General features: G+C 39.6%; 1 protein-coding gene across 1 annotated transcript in view; it reads right to left on the reverse strand.

Annotated features, from left to right (window-relative positions):
- CSMD1 (CUB and Sushi multiple domains 1) overlaps nucleotides 1-27,568 on the reverse strand; it is a 1,628,138-nt gene that overhangs the window by 226,400 nt on the left and 1,374,170 nt on the right. Inside the window, exons 28-33 of the mRNA XM_061134533.1 lie at nucleotides 22,565-22,703; nucleotides 18,624-18,811; nucleotides 11,130-11,324; nucleotides 7,654-7,770; nucleotides 5,507-5,620; nucleotides 5,086-5,181 (exon numbers count right to left, since the gene is read on the reverse strand). Of these exons, the coding sequence (XP_060990516.1) occupies nucleotides 5,086-5,181; nucleotides 5,507-5,620; nucleotides 7,654-7,770; nucleotides 11,130-11,324; nucleotides 18,624-18,811; nucleotides 22,565-22,703 (849 nt within the window). The remainder of the gene's footprint in view (nucleotides 1-5,085; nucleotides 5,182-5,506; nucleotides 5,621-7,653; nucleotides 7,771-11,129; nucleotides 11,325-18,623; nucleotides 18,812-22,564; nucleotides 22,704-27,568) is intronic.

Below are 27,568 nucleotides of genomic sequence, written 5' to 3' on the forward strand. Positions count from 1 at the left end.
TGCGTGTCCCCACGTTCTCCACAGCGTGCAGATCTCAGGGTCTTTGACCCTGAGCACGGCAGGTGAGCCTCCATCCAGTGAGGCATCCACTCAGGCTGTAGATCAGAATGCACTGATCGTCAGGGAGTAATCACTATAAGCGATTTTCCTGTTTACAAAAGGAGGCACAAGATAAAGTTCGAAAAACACTTCAGGGGCAAAGGGGCTGGTCACCCCAAACCGACACTGAGATCCACCAGGTACGCACTCGCGAGTTTGCATATTGACTTCTGTCCCTGCATTGAAAGTCAGTTCATGTTTATCACCTCCGAGATCCCCATCTTCCTGTCTTTGAGTACCTTCTTCGAAAGTGCAGCCTTCTGAGGGGGACATTTTACTTACAAATAATCCTTCTGTCTTTATGGTCCTTTTCCTGATACTCTGGCATCTTGGGTTGAATTGAACCCAAGCAATAACTGACACCATTTGGGTAAATTGCTGGAAGCACTTCTATGAGAATGGAAGCCAGAAGACTGTTTTGAATAAACTAAGCTTCAATTCAGTGTTGAAATATTTTTGATCAGAAGGCAAAAGTTGATAAAATTGTGTACTGTCTAATAACTATGAGAAAATTAATATTACAGAATATTTTTCTGTAACTGAAAACAACACAGAATGTAATATTCTATTGTAAACATATTGCTCACAGCTTATATTTGTCATATTTTAGTGTCTGATTATTGTGTTACAGTTGAACAGCAGCATGAGAGGGATAAACAAATAAATACAATGATAATCTAAATATGGAGAAATCTCTAATCTTTCCTCACCTGGAGATTGCAGGCCATACCACAGAGAAATGCCATGCCAGTAGCAATTATTCTAGTAGTCATGTATGGATGTGAGAATTGGACCATAAAGAAGGCTGAGTGCCAAAGAATTGATGCTTTCAAATTGTGATCCTGGAGAAGACTCTTGAGAGTCCCTTGGACGGCAGGGAGATCAAACCAGTCCATCCTAAAGGAAATCAATCCTGAAGATTCATTGGAAGGACTGATGTTGAAGTTGAAGCTCCAATACTTTACCCACCTGATGCCAAGAGCTGACTCATTGGAAAAGACCCTGATGCTGGGAAAGATTGAAGGTGGGAGGAGAAGGGGACGACAGAGGATGAGATGGTTGGATGGCATCACCGACCCAATGGACATGAGTTTGAACAAATGGTGTAAAAAAGTGAAGAATAGGGAAGCCTGGCATGCTGCAGTCCATGGAGTCACAAAGAGTCTGACATGACTTGCCAACTGAACAACAACGACAACAACAAGCAATTATTCTCCATCTTTCAGTGAATGCTGTGAAGCAAACTGAGATCAGCCCAGGGCCGAGTGGAAGGGGATGAGGTTTGCCTGGATCAGAGGGTGGTAAGCACGTGACTGGCTTCTCAGGCCATGGACTGCGCTGTGCAGAGACTGGGTGCTACCCTCTGGGACTTTCATAATCTGAAAACGGGCAATATTCTGACTATGGGGAAGACAGGAACAGGGAGTGGAAATGCTTTTTCTAAGTTTGGGAGGAAGAATTTACACTAAGGTTTTCTTCGCTTGACGTCCTTCCTAGGCAAGCAAATACATGTTTTAGTTGATTTTCCCCAGGTCTCATATTTTCTAAGATGGCAAAAATTATAATGCTTAGTTAGTTTTCCAGTTCTAAGAAATTCACATGTTGTATCAAGAGCTTATAAAATGCATACTTCTTACAAAGAAGATTGAGCATAAAGTGTTGTGCATAATTCACTCATGTATGTTTGAATTCACAGACTAGTCCTGGCTTGTCAGGATAGATTTTTCAACTACGAGAACAGAGTGATTTTGAGAAATAGAATATGTTTATCTGTCATTCAATGAAAAAGGAAAGACTGCTTTACTTGGATAAGTCATTCTTGTCTGCCTTCAGGTTTATTTTATTGCTGTCATTGTTTTCTTTTTTTTTTCCCCCTTCTACCCTAAAATAGGTGCAGTAAGACAGCTGTCTGCTCATGTCTATAGCTTAGAGAATTTGTGGTGGTGAAAGATTCCACCACCCTCTTACCTACCTCACTTTACGAATGTGTCCTTCTACCTGCAAGAAGCACGGGAAGCAAACAAACAAATAAAACCCAACAATAGTCAAAACTGTGATTTTTCCAGTAGTTATGTACAGATGTGAGAGCTGGACCATAAAGAAGGCTAAGCACTGAAGAATTTGATGCTTTGGAACTGTGGTACTGGGGAAGACTCTTGAGAGTCCCTTGGGCAGCAGGGAGCTCAAACCAGTCAATCCTAAAGGAAATCAACCCTGGATATTCATTGGAAGGACTGATGCTGAAGCTGAAGCTCCAAAACTTCGGCCACCTGATGCCAAGAGCTGACTCATTGGAAAAGACTCTGATGCTGGGAAAGACTGAAGGCAGGAGGAGAAGGGGACAACAGAGGATGAGATGGTTGGATGGCTCAATGAACTCAATGAACATGAACTTGAGCAAACTCAAGAAGATGGTGAGGGATGGGGAATCTGGTGTGCGGCAGTCAATGAGGTCTCAAAGAGCTGGACACAACTTAGTGACTGAACAACAACAACAAAGACATAAAGTTACAATATTCTGTAAAAAATACAAATAATAAAGAGGCCTCTACACTTCCGTTTCTTCACAAGATCAGGAGGACAGCAGCATCCTCACCAGCACTGTCTCTGTGTTATTCACCAGGACCACACAGTGGGGCAGGGAGCATGCCTGGGTCACGCACAGGTTTTCTGCATCTGACACCTGCACCCATTCTTCATGGCTCCCTGAACAGCCCTTTACAACAGGGATGTCTGTGAACAAGGGCTAGACCGCGTACAGTCACAGAAGTCAGAAGTCCTGCACAATGTTAAGCGTTAATGGCTTATGGAGGAATGAAGCTCTAAGTAGCACATGAAAGCAATATTCAGAAAGTTTTTACACAATAGAGTTGTAATAATTTCTAGGTTTCCACTTAACTACTATCTTTCAAAAGGCAATGTTCAATTTTACTTTCGAGAGGGGTTGAAAACTTTCCCATGTGCTTCTGAGTGATTGATAAATTGCATTCAAGATCCTAATTCTTTAGCTCCAAAGGTTTGGGCTTTGATAAAAAGGCATCAACTTTTGCATAAACTCACTGCAGTAAGAAAACAAGAAAAGGAGACACATTGGAACCTTAGAAGAAATACTGAGCATGTTACAGTCATCATACATCCTTCAGCACAAGGAAAATACATTGCTTCTATAGAAGGATTTGCTTTTCTTTCTACTTTTCTGAATTTCATATATTTTAATGATCCCTGGGTCAGGAAGACCCCCTGGAGAAGGAAATGGCAACCCACTCCAGTATTCTTGGCTGGGAAATCCCACAGACAGAGGAGCCTGGTGTGCTACAGTACAAAGGCTCACAAACAGTCGGACACAGCTGAGCCACTGAACACATCCAATTGCAAACTAATGATGATGTTGCTTTAAAACAAGAAGTGTCATTTTAAAAACCATGGCTTCTAAAGAAAATATTTGCAAACAGGATAGATGTAGGATCATGTGCCTCAGGTATTTTATCTGATAATCTGATCAATTTTCTAATCTTTATAAAAAATTACAGGAAGTCCCTAAACAAGGTAGCCAATGCTAGGCACTTGAAGCTTTCCAGGACAAAAAAATGTACTTGAACTAAGTAGCCCAGTTTCCTTAGATGTCATTCCAACTTAGTTTGGTTTGTGAATTTGCTTCTGCAAAGTAATACAGCATTGATTTAAAGAAAATTAGGATTAGGTGAGAAGTGAGTTGCTTAAATTGGACCCTCTACTATAAAGGCAATATTTACTGGTTTGGTTATTTACATTTTAACAAAAGTTCAATTTGAACAATGCAATTAATTTTAATGTAATAGCATAGTCACACAAGCAAGTGCTTCTTAAACTGGATTAGAGGTACTTCTCCTGACCTGTCAAACATGCTCACGCTTTCCGTAACTTTTAAATCATATTATTACTGAATACTGAAGGGGTTTTATCGTGAAATATTTTGAGGCCGTGCATTTCTCAGTGTGTGATTATCATAAATGATTTATGAATGACATGACAGATTGTTATTCTCTATAACTTGATGAAAACCATGATGTTGTTGAGGATGCTTTCTGGAAAAGTCCTTATTAAAGGAATGAAATTTTTGCCAGGAAGTTATTCTCCTCCTTTGCTGAAGAAAACGTTCAAGAGCCGCCTGCAATAGCTCCAGCCTCCAGGAACACTGAGACCTCGAAACGCTAAGTATTCCTCTCACTTTTGAACAGGAAGTTAGCGTATCTCTGAAAATGACAACCTCTTTCCGATCTCAGCTGGACAGTTATCACAATTTAGATCCAGAGACTTTCCCTGTGCCTCTGAAAGTGGACAAACTTTTCAGTCCATGGGGTGTATTCTCAAATTCACATAATGGATATGCAAACTAAAGGTGAACTAGAAACAGGAAAGAAATCTTCATGGTTCAGAACCTTTGCGCAATTTCAAGCATTTTGAATAAGCTCCAAGTTCAAAAATAAATGTAAAGATGTGACTGTACCTGAAGTTAGAACTTAAGCAAAATAAAATAGGTACCTCCAGTGGTAGAAACATGGGTGGTACCTTGGGTTTAGTTTGGTTTTGTTACATTTCTTTTTCAATTAATTTTTTACAGCAAGGTTTGGAATCGTACAACGTGTTTTAAGTGTGTTTCATTAAGACGGTTACTAAAATCTATTATGAAATATTTTACTTAATTAGGTGAAATAATATTGACACATTTGAAATTATTTTGCAAACAGTGGAGTGCTATACTAAGGTAATCTCATAAATATTTGTTTCCTGACCCTGTCAAATAAATGGAAGCACAATTGTATCTTTGTCTTAGAAATATCATATTTGTCAAAAGAAAAACTTCAGTATTTTTATTAAGTAATGTTATTATAATTATGCGGATACCCTCAAACTCTCAATTATTAAATGAAGTACAAGTCACGCTTTTGGTGCTGAAAACAGTGGTACGTGTGGTGTGGGAGGAGGGCAAAGAGGGCAGAGACGCACCTTGATACACGAAGTGGAAACCCCGCGCTGGAGCCCCGCTCTTGGCGCTGAATCGGAGCAGAATTTGGTTGGATGTGGCCAAAGGCAGTGTCTCACCTGGAGGGAAAATCAGAGATCATCTATAGGATAGAAAATAACAGGGTATTTATTTTCTGATATTTTTATTTTCTTCTGAGATAAGCATTACATTTTCTGTGGTCTCAGTAAAAAAAAAATAAATAAATAAAGTCAGGTGGCTTTATATGTGGGATTAAAATGCATTTGAAATTTTACACTGAAAATAAGATTTTACTAAGCAAGCAAGCAAATTCAAAGATGATTAAATTTCTCCTCCACAAAAGAAAATAAAAATAGACAAGCTTAATATTAATTCTCCTGGCTGTGTGACTAGAATGAAAGACAGAGCTCACGGAAGGTTTACCTGAGTGAGACCCCGAGAGGGAGCTGAGTAGTCTGGCCTGAGGGTGCGTCCCATCAAACAGCTCTGCCAGGTCATTCAGCGCCGTCTGGAAATAGGCGAACTGCCCAAACACCACTGAAAATGAAGGGGTGGGTTGGCACAAAGTGCTTTTTTAAAAATAAAGAAATGAACAAGGTCCCATCACTTCATGGCAAATAGATGGGAAAAAGTAGAAGCAGTGACAGACTTTATTTTCTTGGGCTCCAAAATCACTGCAGGCAGTGACTGCAGCCATGAAATTCAAAGATGTTTGCTCCTTGGAAGGAGAGCTATGACAAACCTAGACAGCATATTAAAAAGCAGAAATATCGCTTTGCTGACAAAGGTCCATATACCGAAAGCTATGTTTTTTCCAGTAGTCACGTACAGATGTGAGAGCCATGAAGAAGGCTGAGAGCCAAAGAATTGATGCCTTCAAACTGTGGTGCTGAAGAAGACTTGAGAGTCCCTTGGATAGCAGAGACATCAACCAGTCCGTCCTAAAGGAAATCAACCCTGAATATTCATTGGAAGGACTAATGCTGAAGCTGAAGCTCCAATACTTTGGCCACCTGATGCCAAGGGCCAACTCATTCGAAAAGACCCTGATGCTGGGAAAGACTGAGGACAGGAGGAGAAGGGGGCAGCAAAGGATGAGATGGTTGGATGGCATCACCGATTTCATGGGCATGAATCTGAGCAAACCCTGGGGGACAGTGAAGGACTGGGGAGCCTGGTGTGCTGCCGTCCAAAGGGTCACAAAGAGATGGATGTGCCTCAGTGACTCAACAACAACAACAATAAACAGAGGCTTTTAGAGTCGTCAGTCATCCTAAAGAGTGGAAATCTAGGACTTAAGTTTTACTGTTCATTTTTTATAACAAAATAAATATTTTGAAGCCAGTCTTTCAGTTTTTAAGTTAAATTGGTATTTTCCATTTTCCACTTACTGATACAGTCAGTGGACTTTCTTGGGAGTCTGGTCCCTCTGGCCTGGTTTCTGTGATCGCATCTATCACCCTCTAAGTATCAGACACCTTATTTTCTTAACAGAGCAAAATGACACAAGGGAAGCCTTGCCTGGAAACTCAGTCACCCTTGAGAACTGCCTGAAAGAAGGAGCTTAAGATACTGAGTACATTGCTTTGCACTGTTCATGAAGGCCCATGATCTAAACTATCAGAGGCTGAAGTAAGTCCTTGGAGGAGGTTTTTATTAGATTTGCAGAAGCCTGCGATTAATATAAAAGAAGTTCATAGAAATCATCTGTCTCCCATATGCAAGTTTCTTAAGCAGCAATTAACTTTCTCATCACATAAATATGTTTTTAAAATATTTGCCCTCAAACAGAATGGAACCTTAGAATTTTTGTCAGTTTTATTTCTATGAGTGGGTGGCTGCTATTTTGAATGCAAAGAAAAAAAAGTAGAGTATGTTGGGTTTTAACTTTTACTGTTGGGAGAAAGGAACTATTCCATAAAATTATAAAAGCTATTCTCTTCCAACTCTGGGAAAGAATCCAACACAGAAGTATCTTCCCGGTCTAGAGTGAGAGGGGAGATGTTGAGGAAGCCGCCAGGAGCCAGTCAGTGGGGGGGCCATCTAGACACGAAGCCATCCCAGAAAATTGGCTCAGGCTGGAAGCCAAGTTCAGGAAGCAAACTTGGGATGTCAGGTTTGGAGGGGTCAGATAGGGCACTGCCTGCTTTTACATCTGCAGTCACTCAAAGGTGGGTTCACTGACCCAGTGATTTCCAGAGTAATCAATAACCAAATATACACGCCAGTATCTCACAGACTGATCAGGTTCCCCTGGCCCACATGTGAGGCAATGATCTTCCTCATACACAAACAACCAAATGAGAGAATGCTTCCTAACAAAAACAAGAACAACGCCAAAATTATTCTGCTAATTCTGGACTGGAATCGGAGAAGGAAGTTTAAGCATTTTCCATCACACTGATAAAAGACCTGCAGCAGATCTTTTATGAGACACCTTTGGAAAACCTGTCACATATCATCTTCTTTTATACTATTTCATTAAGTCAAGAGCTGATGTATTTGTTTATTAAATGATGGGGATCTTAACACAGAGATATGACAGTGAATTGAAAATAAGAAAACCTTACCGAATTCCTTTGGCACCGTTATTGAATAGAGGCAGGTCTGACCGGTGGTATAGTTGTGGGGGTAATTGGGTGACAATACCACCCCCTCTGACCCTGTGTACTGGCCTCCGCAGGGGGCTGAAAGAGACCAACCGAGAATTACGTGCTGTGGGTAACCACGCGGCAGGTGACAGGGACCTGAAAATGTCAGCATGTGCAGTCAGCATGAATATGCAAAGACCTAACAAAGCATCATAGTCACAAATGGATGTTACATCTCCATCAAGAGGGAAATAAGAAGAAAAGCAAAGATTGAGCAGGTGAGAATAAAAGTAATTCAACTTAAGAGGAGGACCTAATATTATTTTTAAGAATGTTCTCAGACATGCTAAAATAATAATGGAAACAGTTCTCATGAGAGTAGGAACAGGTCAAATAAAGACAAATTCTTAAGTTACTTCAAAAGTCTCACTAGAATTTTCCAGTTGATCTCAAACACCATATTAACTTAAGTGATACAAAGATTATTTCCATTTTCTATTCTCTAATTACTATGAGACTAAAAGAAAAATAATCATTTTTAGTCTTTGCTATCTTTTCATCACAGATTCAGCTCAAGAGTGAAAGGTATAGTTTACTAATGTATCTGCGGTCTCTTCTTGTAAGTCCCACTGAAAGCTGAAGGAACCCAAAAGTAGAAAGTTAAGGCAGGTACACTGATGAGGTGCTACATGCACAACTCAGTGAGAGACAGACTGTGTGTTTATTTTCCCTCTGATCATCTTATTTACTCTCAGCATTGCACTTGCTGAGAAAATAGAAAAAAAAACTGTAGCCTGGATATTCAAAATACTATTGCTAAGCATCTTAAAGTAGACATCCAATTAAATTCCAGTTTTGAAAAACCCAGTTTTGGGATTAAATTGCAAATCCTTCTATTTTTCCTATTTTTACTTAAAAAGAGGTCCATGTCTGCTCATCTGTTTAGAATACTACGTATCCACTGAGATGACCCTGATTGCACTCTCTGTGGCCTGACTACACGCTTCCTTATCCTGGGTACACCTTCTGTGATGTGGATTCAAAGTTATTTTCAGTCTGAGGGAAAGTTTGTATTTCTACAGCTTATATCTTCTCGGTGTGACAGTTTTCAAGCATTAAAAGGATAGAAATCAGAGATAACGTGCTTAAGCTTTTGATTAGCACACTGTTAAGTCCTAATGGATGGCCAGGATGAATAACGCTCCTCAGATGTTGATGCTGGCGTCAAAGCACCTCACTGATGACTGCGCAGATTTCCCAGGGCCTGCTTTACATGCCTGGAAACAGAAGTCATGCTCTAAAAAGTCAGCGGAGACAGCTTAGACACCTGACAACTTTACACTAGTAGAGATTTCACTTAACTAAGCTAAGAGCAGCCTTCATGCTAATGTATTTAACTCAGAGCAATTTTATCACCCTAAAACAATTGCCATGACTTCTTTTTTTTAACAATCTTAAATAGAAAAAAAGTGTTTTTACTTTTAGATGGAGGAAATTTTCTACGCTAAACTTCAAAGCTCAAGGTTCTCAGTGAAACGTGGGAAGACTTCTACCAGTTGAGATGGATCACTTAACTTTTAAAAAATCAACCATACAAATTCAACCACGTTATTTCCAATATATATATATATATATGTATATATATACATTTATATTTATACATGCACCTAATAAATTTTCCTAAACACTCAAAGTTCAAATTTTTAAAGATAAGAACAAATGAAGAACAGAAATTTATTTTCTTTTAGACATATAAAATTCAAGCAGATCCTTTTGCAAATATCCATTTTCTGTAAGAAAAAGTTAAACTATTTCAAATTTTAAACAAGAAGCATAAATGAAAAGTGGAAATAAATCTTCACTGGGCTAATATTTGGATGGCCAGATGATCACACAGGAATCTTATCAATCAGGAATCACATCTTCCGATATATTTGTTCAAGTGTAACTGTTGTGCTTAGTTGCTCAATCATATCTGACTCTTTGAGACCCTGTGGACTGCAGCCTACCAGTCTGAAATATATAACTATATATGTGTATATATTTCAGAAACAACATGGTTGAATTTGTATGGTTGATTTTTTAAAAAAATTAAATGATACATGTTAATTGATAGAAAGAGTCTTCCAGCATTTCTGCAAAGATTTATTTTGTTCACAAATAGGATGAAAGAATATTACTTTATGATAATAGGAAACAATGAAAACTAAAAAGGATGAAATAAAAGAAAACAGACGCGGCATTTTAGGTCCTCTGCTACTTTGATAAATTGCACTGTGCTTATACATTCTTCCCCAGATTTGAAGATAAGCACCAAAACTGCATGATATACTTCAAAGCAACCAAACATTTGTGCAATTGAGAAACAAATATAGAGAATTCTTGTTTAATTAGTAATAATTATTCTGTCCATGTTACTGTGGTAATCTGAGAAATAGGAATCACTTTTCTTATGCTAGAAATTCTTTTATATTATTATGATAATAATAGGAAAATGAATATGCTCTTGTTCTCTGGTAATTAATGTATTAAACAGACCATTTCCTAAATGAATAAGGACATGCAACAACATTCATTGCAGATGGTAACAAGAAACTAACTCATCCATTTGGTTAATTGGAATATATGTAAACCAAAACCAACATAAACAGAAGCCATTTTGACCCATGCAAGGGACTCGAGGCTGTTTCCATTTCTGTTCTAACTCAGTAGGAAACCTCAATGAACAAGAACTGTAGGCAACAGAAAGAAAAATTATGTCATGCCTTTAAAACAAACTAGGCCAAAATATGTCCTTTAATATACAAACTATGAAGATGTTTAAAATATAGCAACATTCACTTAGCTTAATTGGTGATCTGAGTAATTCACAGACATTAATTCAGCACAAATGTGCTGTTCTTCATGAGATATCCCAAATAAAATATGGGAGATGTCATTTCTGCTTAATGATTTGGAATTCTTAAGTTTTATTTAAATTTAAATAAATAAGGAAAAATCATTCTTTGATGTTTTAAGCACATACATATGATGACTAGTTAACAGAAACTGTGCTTCCTGGGTCTTGAGATATGGAAAAACCTCTAATTTAAAATTAGATTATTTATCTATCGCCTAAATGTGACCTCTTTTTTTTTTTTTTCATTGAGTCTGTGGCTAGAGAATTTATCTTCCCTCATAAGTTCAAAGTATGTTTGAATTTAATACAATGCACAGTTTTCACAGTTAGAAATGCCCAACTATCTAAGTGAAAGAAAAATAACCCCCTCCCAGAAACCTGAGTAAATCAAATGAAACGCTCAAGGCAGGCCAAATCCTTATCCCACGTTGCTCTGTGGGGTCACCCCACTGATGGGGCAGAGGACTGATGTGCAGCCCCTCTCCTGAATGAGGGTCCGAGTTCCAGAGGGAAGCTATCTCTGAAGGCAGCTCTGGCCCCACGTGTCGGCACGTACCATTGCAAGAGGGCAAGACCCGGTCCCACGCGGGCTTCCCGTCCACTCCAATCACACACGTGATGGAAGACGGGTCAGCGATCTTGTAGCCAGAGTCACACTGGTAAGTGACGGTCGAGCCGAGCTTGAAGTCCGTCCCGATCCTCGTCCCATTCATTATGTTTCCAGGGTCAAAGCAGGCTTCCCGTGGTTTCTCTGTGGGAGAAATGAATGCAAACACCATGAAAGCAGGGGTTTTATTTCTTTAAGTGTCCAGCAAATGAAAAATGCTAAAAACAAAATTGACTCATGACCAAGTTGTTAATGTTCAAGTCAATGATTATCATAGAAAAACAGAAAAAACTCCTTTGATAAAATTATATTTCTCATTTTTCAAATGGCAACACACTGCAGAATTCCTGTTGTAGTTGATTTCCTGACTTTTGTACTTAATTCATAGTAAAATGAAATCACATCACATTTTAGGAAGAGATGGGAGAATTGGCTTCTCAAAAGGAAGCTGGTTTAATTCATGTGAGGTAAGAGTGATTTTTTTATGCTGGGAAGATAATCAAGAAAGGAAGTTCTGATCCTGTACTACCCTCACTGAGTCAGTGATGTCAAACTTAGCTGGAAAACATGTTTCCTGATCCATAGGAATGGATCAGGGTCAAGCCCTGTGCCTGGGATGTAATAATTACCCAACACAGTTCCATTCTAATTGCGGTACCTGCTGCAAGGAAGTGAGGGTGGATCATCTATCAGGCATTGAGCTGTGTATCTTGCATATTTCATTCAAATGTTCACCCACTTCTGAGACATGAGGATGATCTGGGCACTGTTTCACAGTTTGAGAATATGAAGCTCAAGACAGGCTAAATAACTTTCACAAAAATGCCCTGCAAAGTCCTGTCCAGTTATAGGGCCACTGAAGGACACATTTGCTAAAAACCTTGTTGTTGTTTAAATAATAATAATAATAAAAACCTTGTTGTTGTTTAGTCACTCAGTCGTGTCCGACTCTGTGCAACCTCATGGACTGCAGCATTTCCGGTTTCCTTATCCTTCACCATCTCCCGGAGTTTGCTCAAATTCCTGTCCATTAAGTTGGTGATGCCATTCAACCATCTCATCCTTTGCCACCCCCTTCTCCTCTTGCCCTCAATCTTTCCCAGCATCAGAGTCTTTATCAATGAGTCGGCTCTTCGCATCAGGTGGCCAAAGTTTTGGAGCTTCAGCATCAGTCCTTCCAATGAATATTCAGGGTTGATTTCCTTTAGAATTGACTGGTTTGATCTCCTTGCTGTCCAGGGGACTCTCAAGAATCTTCTCCAGCACCACAATTCCAAAACACCAATTCTTCAGCACTCAGCCTGCTCTATGGTCCAACTCTCACATCCATACACGACTACCGGAAAAACCACAGCTTTGACTAGATGAACCTTTGTCGGCAAAATGATGTCTCTGCTTTTTAATACACTTTCTAGGTAGGTGTGTCATAGCTTTCCTTCCAAGGCTAAAAACCTATCTTCTTCCAAATATAAGTACAAAGCTATCTTCTTTCTCTCACACAGTCTTGTGGCTGTGTCTTGTAGCTTGTGTCTTGGTAGCTTTAATATTGTAAATGTTTTATTTTAGCAGACCTTCCAAATATCTCTAAATCATGTATCTCTATCTCTTTCTGTTGCATACGATTCCACCATTTGAATTGCTTTCTGTTTGTGCTTGTCAACATCGTTCACTCCATCAACAAAGCCCCTTGTAACATTAGAAACCTCTGGAATAGAATTTTACAGCTTTTCAAGTGATCAATATAGATGTTACACTGAAATGTTTTTCTTTTTGGGGAGGTTACAGTTAAGAAAATGCTGTTTGTTACGAATATGTGTGAGTGTATGTGTGTGTGGAATGGGGTTATCATTAATAATACAAATATAGGCTCAAGGATAACTTGAGTGCATAAAATAAATATGTTTCAGCTCTTTTCATTTTTTTTTGACAATCTTTCCCCCAGGGCTAAGCACACACATAAAGGATTTCTGGAGAGTATAAATGCAAGGCTTCATTTTACCTTTATGGGGAGTTGTGATCAATATGGATTATGTTCCCTTTTAAACATTTTCCCTCACTGAGTGTCTGCCTACTATGTATGTGTGTTCAGTCACGTCTGACTCCTTGCAACCCCACAGACTGTAGCCCACCAGGCTCCTCCATTCATGGAAATCTCCAGGCACGAACGATGGAGTGGGTTGCCATTTCCTTCTCCAGGGGATCTTCCCGACTCAGGGATCAAACTCCCCTCTCTTGTATCTCCTGCATTGGCAGGAGGGCTCTTGATCACTGCGTCACCGGGGAAGCTCACTGCCAGTGAGTAAATCTGCACAGTGGTGTTAGAGGATGCTCCTGGGAGACTGTGGCAGGGGAGCTGGGAGAGAGTGAAGATGAAACAGCTCTGAAAACCACATCCTGCATCCTCTGAGGAACGGTTAACATGCAGTAGAAGAGGGAAAAGGCACAAACTTTGTGATGTTTTGCAGGACAGAGAAGAGGCCTGTTTGGCTGTATTTATTCAATACTTCTCAGTATATTTTTAATTGTCAATATCAGACAAACAGAGATCTCTTTGGCAGTGTTGTCCCAATCTATTATAACCAACTGTTAGAATATATTATGTACATACTTTTGTTAAAAGCACAACATAAATATATAAGTATTATATTATCATGAGTATCATATGTGCTATATAATCATATATATCGTAGATAATATAACAATTATCACATATCATACCTCATTATCTGTGTATCATATACCACATGTACTATATTATCACACATATTAAACATCACCATACAGATGCATCATATGGCATATGTACTATATTATCATACATAACATATTGAACATTATCATACATCATACATATCATATGCCATGCATAATATTTCAATGATCATACATAATATATCACATATATACATTTTGGAAACTCTAGGTCCTCTAATTTGCTCTGGTTAGAGTCTCACAGCAAGAGCTGTGAACTCTGTTGGGACTCATGCTCTCTAATCACTTCATTGAAAACTGATTTGTTCAAGGAGTAGGGGACATTCTGATAACTCTTTGTAGCTTCCTCAAATCCCACATAGAGCACAGATTATTTATTTTAAGCTAATAAAGGATGAATAAGCAAAACTGTGGTCACCAGAATAATCTTTCCATCAGATTCCAGTTTCCTTCCAGAAGAACATACCCAGCATCTAATAAATACAAGCACCGGTTTAGGGTATACATTTTTCTCCTATAAAATAACAGAGAAAAAAATGCATTTCTGATGCCTGGTCAGCCTTTTTGATAATTTTTTGTTATAAATGTCTGTTGGTTTAGGGTATGTTTGGTTAAATAACACATCCTCAATTTTCTGCTCCATGTTGCTAATGGAGAACTCTGAGGCCAGTTTTTCTTCATTTCTCCAAATGAACTGCATCGAATCTTTTGGTTCCATTTACTCAGTTGTCAGTTCAGGATGTTTGGTGATAAATCACAGTACTTTTTCTGCTTACAATTTGTCACAATTTCTAAGGAGATGACTTCATTACATAGCTCCTGTCAGTTCTGCTTAAGGACACTTCCCAGAACTCCTGCCCTAGAGCCGTGCTGATGGACTCTGCGGGGTCTCTGGGGCCACTGGCAGGACTGCCCTGAGGCTCCTTCAGGTCAAGTCCAAGGGCTGGGTCTGCTCTCTGCTTCCCTGACCAATGACAAATGCATAGTCTTTTTATTTCCCTTGAAGTCCAGTTGATTTACAATATTATATTAGTTTCAGGTGTACCAACAGTATGGTGATTCACTATTTTTGCAGATTGTATTCCATTATAAGTTATTACAAAATAATACATGTAAATCCATGGCTGATTCATATCAATGTATGACAAAACCCACTGGAAAAAAAAAATAATAATAATAAAAAAAAAAAAAAAAGAAAAAAAAAAATAATGGCTTCAATTTCCTGTGCTGTGAACAACAGAGGATGAGATGGTTGGATGGCATCACCAACTAAACGGACATGAGTTTGAGCAAACTCCTGGAGATAGTGAAGGACAGAGAAGTCTGCAGTGCTGCAATCCATGGGGTCGCAGAGTCAGACACCACTTAGCAGCTGGACAACAACAAAATAGTGGCTATAACTCCCTGTGCTGTAAAAATCGTCCTTGCTGCTCATCTATTTTACACGTGTGTGTGTGTGTGTGTGTTAGTCACTCAGGCGTGTCCAACTCTTTGTGACCCCGTGTACAGAAGTCTGCCAGCCTCCTCTGTCCATGGGATTTTCCAGGCAGGAATACTGGAGCGGGTTGCCATTTCCTTCTCCAGGGGATCTTCCCCACCCAGGAATTGAAGCCAGGTCTCCTGCGTTGCAGGCAGATTCTTCACTCTCTGAGCCACCGGGTAAGTAGTAGTTAGTTAATCCTGTACCCCTAGTTTGTCTCTCCCCTTTCTTTTCCCCATTTGGTAACCACAGGTTTGTTTCCTATGTCTGTGAGGCTGTTTCTGTTTTGCTTATACATTAATTTGTATTATTTTTTAGATTACACTTCAGTTCAGTACCGTTCAGTCGCTCAGTAGTGTCTGACTCTTTGCAACCCCATGGACTGCAGCACGCCAGGCCTCCCTGTCCATCACCGACTCCCAGAGTTTACTCAGACTCCTGCCCCATGAACAGTACGAAAAGGCAAAAAGACAGGACACTGAAAGATGAACCCCCCAGGTCGGTAGGTGCCCAATATGCTACTGGAGATCAGTGGAGAAATAACTCCAGAAAGAATGAAGAGACAGAGCCAAAGCAAAAACAATGCCCAGTTGTGGATGTGACGGGTGATAGAAGCAGGGTCCGATGCTGTAAAGAGCAATGTTGCATAGGAACTTGGAATGTCAGGTCCATGAATCAAGGCAAATTGGAAGTGGTCAAACAGGAGATGACAAGAGTGAACGTTGACATTTTAGGACTCAGCGAACTAAAATGGACTGGAATGGGTGAGTTTAGCTCAGATGACCCTTATATCTACCCTTGTGGGCAAGAATACCTTAGAAGAAATGGAGTAGCCATCACAGTCAATAAAAGACTCCAAAATGCAGTACTTGGATGCAATCTCAAAAATGACAGAATGATCTCTGTTATTTTCCAAGGCAAACCATTCAATATCATGGTAATCCAAGTCTATGCCTCTACCAGTAAAGCTGAAGAAACTGAAGTTGAACCTATATGAAGAACTATAAGACCTTTTAGAACTAACACCTAAAAAAGATGTCCTTTTCATTATAGGGGACTGGAATGCAAAAGTAGGAAGTCATGAAACACCTGGAGTAACAGGCAAATTTGGCCTTGGAATACAGACTGAAGCAGGGCAAAGGCTAAGAGAATTTTGCCAAGAGAACACACTGGTCATAGCAAACACCCTCTTCCAACAACACAAGAGAAGACTCTACACATGGACATCACCAGATGGTCAACACCAAAATTAGACTGATTATATTCTTTGCAGCCAAAGATGGAGAAGCTCTGTACAGTCAGCAAAAACAAGACTGGGAGCTGACTGTGGCTCAAATCATGAACTCCTTACTGCCAAATTCAGACTTAAATTGAAGAAAGTAGGGAAAACCATTAGACCATTCAGGTATGACCTAAATCAAATCCCTTATGATTCTATAGTGGAAGTGAGAAATATATTTAAGGGAATAGATCTGATAGACAGAGTGCCTGATGAAGTATGGATGGAGGTTCATGACATTGTACAGGAGACAGGGATCAAGACCATCCCTAAGAAAAAGTAATGCAAAAGAGCAATACGGCTGTCTGAGGAGGCCTTACAAATAGCTGTGAAAAGAAGAGAAGCAAAAAGCAAACGAGAAAAGGAAAGATATACCCATTTGAATGCAGAGTTCCAATGAATAGCAAGGAGAGATAAGAAAGCCTTCCTCAGTGATCAGTGCAAAGAAATAGAGGAAAACAATAGAATGGGAAAGACTAGAAATCTCTTGAAGAAAATTAGAGATAACAAGGGAACATTTCATGCAAAAATGGGCACAGTAAAGATTCCACTTTCAAGTGATAAAATTATAAACTATAATAGAGATCAGTAAGTTTGTAGATGTTAGTGTTTTTGAAGAAGTAGATCAATTTTCTGCTTAAAAATCATATCAATAAGTGCAAGTTCATTAAAAGGTTAACAAGAGTTGAAAAAGCCTATGTTTTATTTTACAATTCTGGTAACTAATAACTAATTCACACGCTTAAACAAACATATACATACATATATATATTCATTATTTTTATAAAGCCCTCACTACTGTGAATTAATATGTTGGTGAGCTCTTTTCTCTGATTCTTTGTAAGGTGTCCCGTGTTTTCTTTGTTCACATGAGAAATAGATTTGAAAAAAAATTGATATTAATTTTCATTAACCCACGGGCAAAATGCTGAGGTTGGGGTGGTCTTTGCTTGTGAGTTTTCTGCGTTTTCTCTGGATGCTGGTGACAGTGGGTGGTAGACCCCAGAGAAGTGGGCGACACTCATCATGTGACCAAAGGAGAAAGATGTGAGCAGAATCAGTGCTTGTGTGTGGGTGTGTCCCTGTGTGCTCAGTCGCTCAGCCATGTCCGACTCTGCAACCCCATGGACTGTAGCCCACCAGGCTGCTCTGTCCATGGAATTCTCCAGGCAAGAATACTGCAGTGTGTTACCATTTCCTCCTCCAGGGATCTTCCCAACCCAGGGATCACACCCATGCTCCTTTTGTCTCCTGCACTGGCAGGCAGGATTCTTCACCACTAGTGGCACATGGAAAGCCTTGGGATCAGTGCTTGCTCCCCATCAAACCAACACCATGGATGTAAGGACAGGGAAAGGGCCATCAGTATTTTACATTTTGAAAAATACTGAGATAAAGCTAAGCTGGTTGATGTACTTATATTGAGTCATCCTAGTGAAACAAGATAGTAAAATAATCTTAAAATAGTTCTTAATTACTTCAATTATTCACTGCATGTGCTAAGTCACTTAAGTTGTGTCTGATTCTTTGAGACCCCATGGACTGTAGCCCCCACCCCCAGGCTCCTCAGTCCATGGGATTCTCCAGGCAAGAATACTGGAGTGGGTTGTCATTTCCTCCTCCAGGGGATTTTCCTGACCCAGGGACTGAACCCACATCTCTTATGTCTCCTGGATCGACAGGCAGGTTCTTTACTACCAGCGCCAATCATAATTTATCTTTAAATGGCCATGTGTCTGGAGAAAAAAAAAAAAAAATCCTCCCCTACTTTATTTTCTTTTGGCTAAGGTAGAAATGCATGTTGGAAATTTCTTCTCCTCTGGAGAGATTGGAACCTCTTCCCCAGACAGGTGAGAAAGTTGTCAGAATTTTATGCATTAATGAGATAGGCAAGACTTTATAAATAAATGTCTACAATGAAAGCAATTGTGATGCAAATTACTTTCCTTGCCAGTTAAGCTGATCACAGTACCTTTAAATTCAATGGCAAACCCCGACAAGCCCACAGAAGCATCACTTCGAAACGCCAGGAAAAGACTATTTCCGCTGCTCTCAATTCTTTCTGGGGCTTGAGAGCCCTGGAAACTTCCAATGAGAGGGCTGTTGGAGTCCTCTCCTTCATAGATGTGTAGGAAATCATAGCTGGGCTCCATGTTGAAACTGAAAGGAAAGAATATTGATGAGTTTCCGTACCTCCTATGTGTGTCTCTCTTCTTGCCAACTATCAAGTCTCTGAGAGCACACAGCAATTGTATTTGCCTTTGTATTTTAAGTTTTAAAAAGCAGGACGATCCAAAAGCTAAATACAATAATAATCAAAATGGCAATAAATACAACAGACACCAATTGTAACAAATATTATTAGTATTTTACATAATAACCATTATCTTCAATACAGTATGATTTAGAAGATATATAAAGGAAAATGAGTCCTTGCAACATAGATGCAGTGTCTCTTCCCTGTAACTGTGATATTTCTAATGAATGCAGTTTAAAGGAAGGGGTTCAGAAGTGATGCATTTCCACTGATATTCAATTTTTATGTGAAAATATTTTCAGTTTAATAATGTATATCCTTGGTGTTTGGGCTTCCCTGGTGGCTCAGATGGTAAAGAGATTGCCTGTTGTTAATCCTTGGTGTTGCTGATGATTCTTAAAGTTCAAAAATATTTTTGGTTCTTTACTTTTAAAATTGTAATTGCCTCTGCTTGCTTAGCTAATTCAGCCAATATTTGCAGTCCTTACGATGGTACAAAGTGTGGAAGTTAAACCTTATGTCATTTCACCACAACTGGATGTTCCAATTTTCTCTCCCTTCTCCCTCCATCTTCCTCTCTCCCTTTCTCACACTCTGTATTTCTCTGTCTCTCTCGTAATGTGAACACCCTAATAATTTCCAGTGTCTGACAATTAAAGTCCAAAGCTCTCAAGTGAGATACGGTATTAAATGTCTCTGCCATTTATGACAATAAGGATGACAATAATCTGGGAACTTGAAACATACGCCTACTCTCAAGTAAAAGACTGAACTTGGTTCAGGCATCTAAGACCCCAGTGGGGTCACAGCAAATACACCAGACAGAGGCGCTGCTGTGTCCATTCTGCCTGGCCCTCCTCCGTCCCTGCACCTCTAAGTCAGATATTCAGGGTCTCTAACATGGACCAGTACAGGCAGCTTCCACTCTCTTTCCTTTCCCTTGGAGGCATATTTGGATACTCAAGGATGGAAAGAGTCAAGCGTTTTTAGGTATTATCACAAACACATGCTGTTGTTTAAGTGGCTCAAATTTATCTGGAGATTCAAGTGATAAAACATGAACGCCAGGTCCCTCCCAAAGCTGCCCCGGGTCCTGAAGGGTGCAGCAGGGGCCTTCAGGCCCCTGAAGGGCGCGGCCACGGACCCCACATCAGTGTGCTACTTGCATCTGCACTTCTCCGCCCTACTCCTTGTCAAGGTGCTCCCGCTCCCACATGACACATTTACTCCAGGAGTTTGTTAAAGGTTTCAGAGCCTGTTTATCTGATAAGTTCCCTGAAGGTGGAAATGAAGAGGAAGTAAAAGACTGGAATGACCACAGAATGAATAAAGAGGCCAAAAGGAATTGCAGTGACCAAACAGAGTTTGATAGTAATAACAATTTCAGTTAGAATAGTTTACAGGGATGTTTTTAGATTCTGGTCATGTGACACCCCTATAACTGGCATAACCAATTATTATGATAGATTATTCTGAAAGGTGGAAATTCAATCTGGCACAAACAAGCACATTCTAACTGCCGTCTGCGTTGGATGCCCCATCACGTTTGCACAGAGGTCTGAAGTGATTCCTACAGTTAATGATGGCACCTTTTGGTTAAGTCCTGACTTATATCTACCTACACCAGATGAACAGATCTACACACTCCAAGAATAGGTAGGCCTAAGTCTGGCCATGCTTTTAAACCAAATTCAATTTGGGTTCCAATATGTGAGTGGCATTAACCCCAAAGTCTACAGAAATTTTGATAAAACACTCCTCCCCAAAGAGCCCCGCGTACAGGACGAGCCTTGACACTCCCATGTGTGTGCTCCAGGCCCTGTCATTCTCTGTCTCCGTCACCTTTGTTTATGTCCCTGCCAGGCTCCCCCCACCCCCCAGCTGAAGCCTGTGCCAACAGCAGCCTCTCTGCCAGGGTCCTTGAGCATCTCTGCTCCCACCTGGTACCCTGGCTTCCTCCCTCTGTCTACTCAGTAAAATTAGGAGCTGAGGTCCCAGAAAAATGTCCCACCTGAGCACACACAATCTGTGCATTTCTTAGAAGATGTTACAAACGTGCAAGTTTCTGAGACACCCAGCCAGAGAATGATTCCAAACTCTTAGAATCAGAAGAAAACTTGGAGATTTTCTAGGTCAACCTTCTTCCAGGGAGGTGCACAAAACTTAAGTGAAAAACTACTTGTATAATATAAAACTGCCTTATATATTATCAGATGACATGCACTGTGGGAAACTTGAAAATGAGTCAATCTCCGTGACCCAAGGCAGGAAACGCCTACAAAAAAGGCTCTGTGCTCTCTAAAAGGCTTAATTGTTAACTTACTTTTGATCCCCTGGCAGCAGAGGTGTCTCCTGGTTCTAAGAAAGGCTTCATTAGAATTTAGCATTAACAAAAACCATAAGGATACTCAAAAACATAACCTAGCAAATGTTCACAGCCTTTGTGTAATAGCTAAGTGGCATAATAAAGTATTCGTCATTTGGTAAATTTATAGCAGTTTGAGTAAACTCAGGAAGTGATGGCTTATCAAACTACTTAAAATTCAGAGTCACAGAGGTTTAAAATTACCCTGAGTCAGATCTCATCAAGAGGAGAAAGTGAGGAAGACGAGCACCACCAGCCCTGGAATACTGATGTAAACATCTCAGTGAGAGAAATGTGTTCCATTGACAGATAAATAAATATGATTAGACCACTCTGCCTTGGAGAGTTGAGACCAATAGGACAGCATATAGAACCACCTTTCTTTCATCACTTTATCTAGTTCAAAAATCAAAATGTAAACTTGGAAAATACCTTGGGATTTGGAAAGATGCAATTATTGTATGCCAGATATTAATAATGTGATAGTTATATAGAATTTATATGTGTAATATAATCACATTATGATTTAAATTTTTACCATTAAAATTAGCATTTTTTTTAAAAGGACTAATGTCTATTAATTGAAACTTTATGGCATTGAAATTTGGGGAATTTGTGTTTTCAGAGTTTTAGCAAGTCTTGAGTATTTTAATGATTATTAATAACAATACCAACTTCGGGATGTCAGACAGGATGCACTTGGAAATGAATTAGTGCCCATGCATTAAGAGAAATATGAGACATTGATGAGAAATTACACTAAGTATATCTATGTATCAGTCACTCAGTTGTGTCTGACTCTTTGTGACCCCATGGGCTCTAGCCAACCAGGCTCCTTTCGTCCATGGGATTCTCCGGGCAAGAATACTGGGATGGGCTGGTATTTCCTCCTCCAGAGGATCTTCCTGACCCAGGGATTGAACCCTTGTCTCTTGCACTGGCAGGCTAATTCTTTACCACTGAGCCACCTGGGAAGCCGCAAATAAATCTAAATCGCCCCTTTATTTTCTTTAATATTCTGTAAATTAAGCCCTCTTGTGTGGAACACATTGTAAAAATGTGTGCAAGATAGTATTTAGAAGTAATTCCTGCCACTTCATGTGTATCCTAATTCAAGTAGAATGTTGAAAAGCGAAACAACCGATTTCCATGTTTGTCATCCTGCATCCTGATATTATCCCTTTTAGATACGAGATGTGAAATTGAAGGCCCTCTGAAAGGATGAGTGCATTCATCGCTAGCTGTGACATTTAAAGTCCTGCTACCAGGAAGGAGTCCACAAACACGGTACCTTTTGAATATCAGGGCGATGACGAAGTCTGGGTTCACCTTCACTCTCCAGTCGCACTCCTTCCCGGGCGGGTAGGGCTGCGGGTAGTTGGGGGACAGGATGACCCCCGCGGGCCCGGTCAGGTTCCCTCCACATGCCGCTGCCACGGAGGAGAGAGGGACGCGGTCAGTGGGAGCTTGTCAGAGACTGCACGCGGCGTTTTTAAACTGACCTAGGAGGTCTGCACATTTTTTAGTGTGATCATTATCAAATTTTATATAACATCCCACTCCATTTTTGAGGATTATCAATGCTGGCAAATGAAATGTACATCCTATACTTTCAAACTTTATCCAGTTAAACTGGATAGATTACCTGAATCCCCCACACTTCTGTCAAGTACACTATAAATGTACGAAAAGAAAAGAAACTTGGAGAGGGTAAAATATCCCCATTGATATCAGTTTATGGCCATGTCAATTCTTTGGTCATTTCTTGTGGTTTACAAAGAAGTCATTGCTCACTTACTCTAGGAAGTTTGCTTCAAATGGTATAATTGATCATTCACCTCCTGTTCACTTTTGTAACCCTAAGCCTAGGAGTTTTTGATCATAATAAGTATGCATGAAATATATGCTGAATAAATGAAGATTTGTTATTTCATAGATTTCTCACAGTCCTCTGCTATATGCAGGGCTTGGGGTATATTGTGTCCAGATTTCAAAATGACAAAACTAACAAGTAAGATTTAGGTGATATCTGGGGACACATGACCAAGAGGAGGCTTGGCAGAAAGTTAAAACCCCTAAAAATATCATTTTATCACAGTGCTTGATATGTTATTATCAGGAAGAAGCATTTCAGATAATAGTAATAAATTTAACGTTTTCTGCGGTCTTCAGTCTTTAATCCAAAGCGTTTACCTAAGTCAACGATTACGCAGTTGGTCATTGCCAACAGGCAGGACGGTCTTCATTCTTGAGCCTGAAAACTTTGGGGGTATTTACATTTAGTAGATAAGACCTCTGTTAAAGCGTCTGTGCTGTGGAAGTTATTAAAACACTGCAAAATTGACACACACTAATTTTAGATAGATGTGTTAAAATACTAGGTTACAGGTTTTCGTATTAAATACTGTGAATTGTCACCAAGTTGTTAAAAAAAAAAATCATCCTGATTAAATTGTATTGCTCCCTCTAAACTGTATACCTCATTTCACTTCATTGATTATGCACATATTGAGGGGAAAAAAACAAGTAGAGAAGGGATTATGCTAATTGCTGATAATTCCCACACAAATACACAGGGACGTTTTTTGAAAATAAGATGAAGATGTACACTTTGTAATCTTCTGAGATGAATGTGTCTTTAAACACCCACTTAACATCCTGAAAACTTAACTTTCCATAAGACAAAATCTAACGAATCCCAAGACGTTTTTTTGTAACTTCAGTTTCATCAAAGGCAAACTCTGAATAATATCACAGGAAATATTTATAATAAATTCTTAAAGATGTACTCTCAAGAGCAATTCAATATAATTTTCTCAAAAATGATTTCAACCACATTTCCCCTAGCATGCAGTTTTATTTTAATAAACTGTGTGGAAACAATCAGCTAAGGGCGAAGAATCAGACAGGACTTAGTGACTGAACAACCACAGATTGGCCTCCCCGGAATCAAGCGGCTGCTGACAGCGTGGAGCAGGAGAGCCTGAACGGACAGAATAGGCGGTGCTGAGCTGGGGAGTGGGGCACCTGAGGGTCCCAGGCGATGCTGCTCCACGCAGGCTTGAAAAGAACAAACTTGGCAGATTCAGGGCACTGCATACAAGGGTGCCACCAGCCGGAGGAGTTCAGGATGAGACCCAAATATTAATTTATAAGAAACAAAGGGAAGATCCTGTCTCATTCACACTGGTCCCAGGAGGCATTTTCCAATGAGGTTATTTAAAGACTTGGTGTGGAATTAAGCAGGACCATCTTGCTGGGTTTGTTCTCTCTTCTGATAGGGAACTCTTCATTTTAGCCTAATCAGGTTTTCATTAGCAAGCTTGCCCAGTATTTCAGATAGGATTAGATTTAGTATCAAATGCAATTCAGACACACTAGAAATTCTCCAGGGGGAATGGACATAGAGGTAAAATCCTCAAACCCATATCCACCAACAGGCCCTCATTTGAAACCCTCAGGGTCACTCCCCCTGATACGCGATAACATGTTCATCCACTAAGATGTGCAACAGTGCTCTTTAACTAGACACATCACTACTGCTGCACCAAAACATTTCAGTGTTCACGCCACTAAACAGGATAAACAGCTTCAAAACAGTCACCCTGTAGACCAGGCAGGATGGTGCCACCGATTAAGTGTCTGCAAACTTAGAATGCATTGTTGCTTTGCAGAGCTCATTAGAGCTTGAACTTGGACAAAAGGTATTGTCGGCTACTTGAGAAATCTGAGACCGTAGAGATGGTCAAGAGACACTTTATTCAGAATCAGGAGGTAGTGAGAGTCCCCTGGTCTGGAGAATTGGTCTTTTAAGCCTCAGTAGAAAGTCCCAGTTCCAGGGGCGCCTCCATCATGGGAGTCCTTTGTGAAATGAAAAGAGTGAGGCATCCAAGCAAACCACAAGAAGGGTGAGCAGCCAATGACAAGCTGGTGAAAACAGGAGTAACATACAAACAGGGGAGCAGCTAAGAGATTTTATAAAAGCAGGAGAGAGAGAGAGAACAGCAAATAGGGGGGAAAATACACCAAGAATAAAATGGAAAAACGTTAGCCTGTCAATAAGAAAGAGCAAATTCAAGCAGCCAATGAGACTATGAAATTAAAAACAGTTCAATCTCACTGCTAATTTAATACGCCAATAGAATCACCAAGGAATCTTCACGTCCTGCTCATATTATGAGATTAACAAATACCATATATAGCGTTTGTTTTTTTTCCTGAGTTGGGGAAAATAAACAATAATACGATGGCTGATGATGATTAAACTGGGCAATCTTTCCGGAAAAGTTTTGAAAACTCTAGAAATAGATAAGTTTGTAGAAATATGTCATTCATAAAAAATCATGGATGTGTTCTGCAGCGGTATTCTTTTCAGCAATTTCTGTGAGAGGGAAAAGGCTGAAACACCTAACTCTGCACTGAGGAGGGGCTAGTGGGATCAATATTGGTCACTATTGATCCAGAGAGCCACTCTGTAAGCAGAAATGCTAATTAGTTAAAAAAATAAGTAAGGACAGTAAAAGATACTCATCCTGTACTGGTAAATAAAAAGCATAGTTTACAAAATAATCATTCAGGGTGCTGTCATTTAAAAACATTTTAAAAATAGGTTATATATACATAAAATAACTATGACACATACACATGCATGTTTACATTAATAGCAGTTGCCCTTAGGTAAAAAGGTGATAGTGTTTTTTCATCTTTTTTCTTAACTGTAGCTTATAAAACTTATAGAAAAACATGCAATGTTTTAATAAGGAAGAAGCAAAAAAAAAAAAAAGTAAAAAATGTCTCCTATCAGCAGAACAGAATTTAGATGAGCACCAAAGCATGACCACCATTAAGGGTGGACCACTGTCTTACAAAAGCATAATCTCTTTTCTGAGGGAAAAATGTTCACAATGGGATGAAAAGATACTCATTTATTCCTAGATATGTGCTTTCCATTTTTGTGTTACATAATATCTATGTGTGTGGGTGGTTTTTGTTGCCAAAAAATTGATATTCTATTGCCTGGGTGTGATGTTAGCTTATCCGTGGAGCTGATACTCAAGAAAGATGAAGTGTTATCTGTTTTCATTGCTGAGAACCAGTTTACCTAGTCACTGATCAAAGTTAGATAACTAAGAGGCAAACCCAAAAAAGACCATAGATTAGTTGAGAAGGTGGTCAAATTTTATCATGAATTGTTCAAATGAATGTAAACCAAGAAATTATCTTCAAGAGATTAACTGGTAATTGTATTGCTTCTTTATATACTCCTCCATAAGCTTAAACTCATGCAAATTGGGGGGAAATGTGCCTTTCCTGATTTAAAAACAGGCCAATGGTTTAACATGTTGGTTGCATTTATAGGTAATTACTCCACTTTAAAAAAGGAACATGAAGAAATCTGGCGCATCTCCTGATGACTCAGCTTGAGATGAAATGCATAACAGTGCTCACGAAAGTCATGAAATGTAAATGAGGCACAGAACATTAAATAAGCATGGTAGCTCCCTGACAGGCCTGCACATGCTAATAAGCAGAGCTGTCAATCTCCTCTATCTCCAGACTCCTGCAAGCACTCTGTAATAAGTTGAGAGTTGCGCATTATAGTGCCGTGGGACCACTGAGAATTTGTTCACTGCCATGCGTTATGACAATAGAAACCATTCTAAGTCACAAAATTCCCTCAAGATCATCCGGTGCAAAATGGCCCATTAACTATGTGTATGTCACTTCATTATCACTTCCTCTCTGTGCAGATTAATTCGATTTTATATTTTTTAAACAGATTATAAGGAAGTACAAATTACACTGTAACAATTCATTAAAATAATAAAGGTTTTTTTTAAAAAAAATTAAGATGGGCTACCATAAATAGACATTTATGGCAAAATATTTAATTGAATGGACAATTTAATTGAATTAATAATTAGTATATAAAAAAGTGTCTTTCCTTAAAACCATATTTGTGATAGAATAGGGGACTTCCTAGGTGGCTCAGTGGTGAAGAATCTGCCTGCTAATGCAGGAGACACAGGTTTGATCTCTGGATAGGGAATATCCCCCGGAGGAGGGAAAGGCAACCCATTCCAGTATTCTTGCCTGGAGAATTCCAGGGACAGGGGAGCCTGGCAGGCTACAGTCCATGAGGTCACAAAGAGTTGGACACAACTGAGTGACTGAGCACGCACAAGCACATACCTAGGATGTTGGTTGTTCAGACTAAGGTCTGCAACACCAATTGTTTTCTTCTTAATAAGGTCAAACTGCAAAATTCTAGTAAATTTCAGAAAGAAGTCTTTCC

The sequence above is a fragment of the Dama dama genome, chromosome 32 (genome assembly GCF_033118175.1).
Source record: "Dama dama isolate Ldn47 chromosome 32, ASM3311817v1, whole genome shotgun sequence".
In the NCBI taxonomy this organism is placed as follows: Eukaryota; Metazoa; Chordata; class Mammalia; order Artiodactyla; family Cervidae; genus Dama; species Dama dama.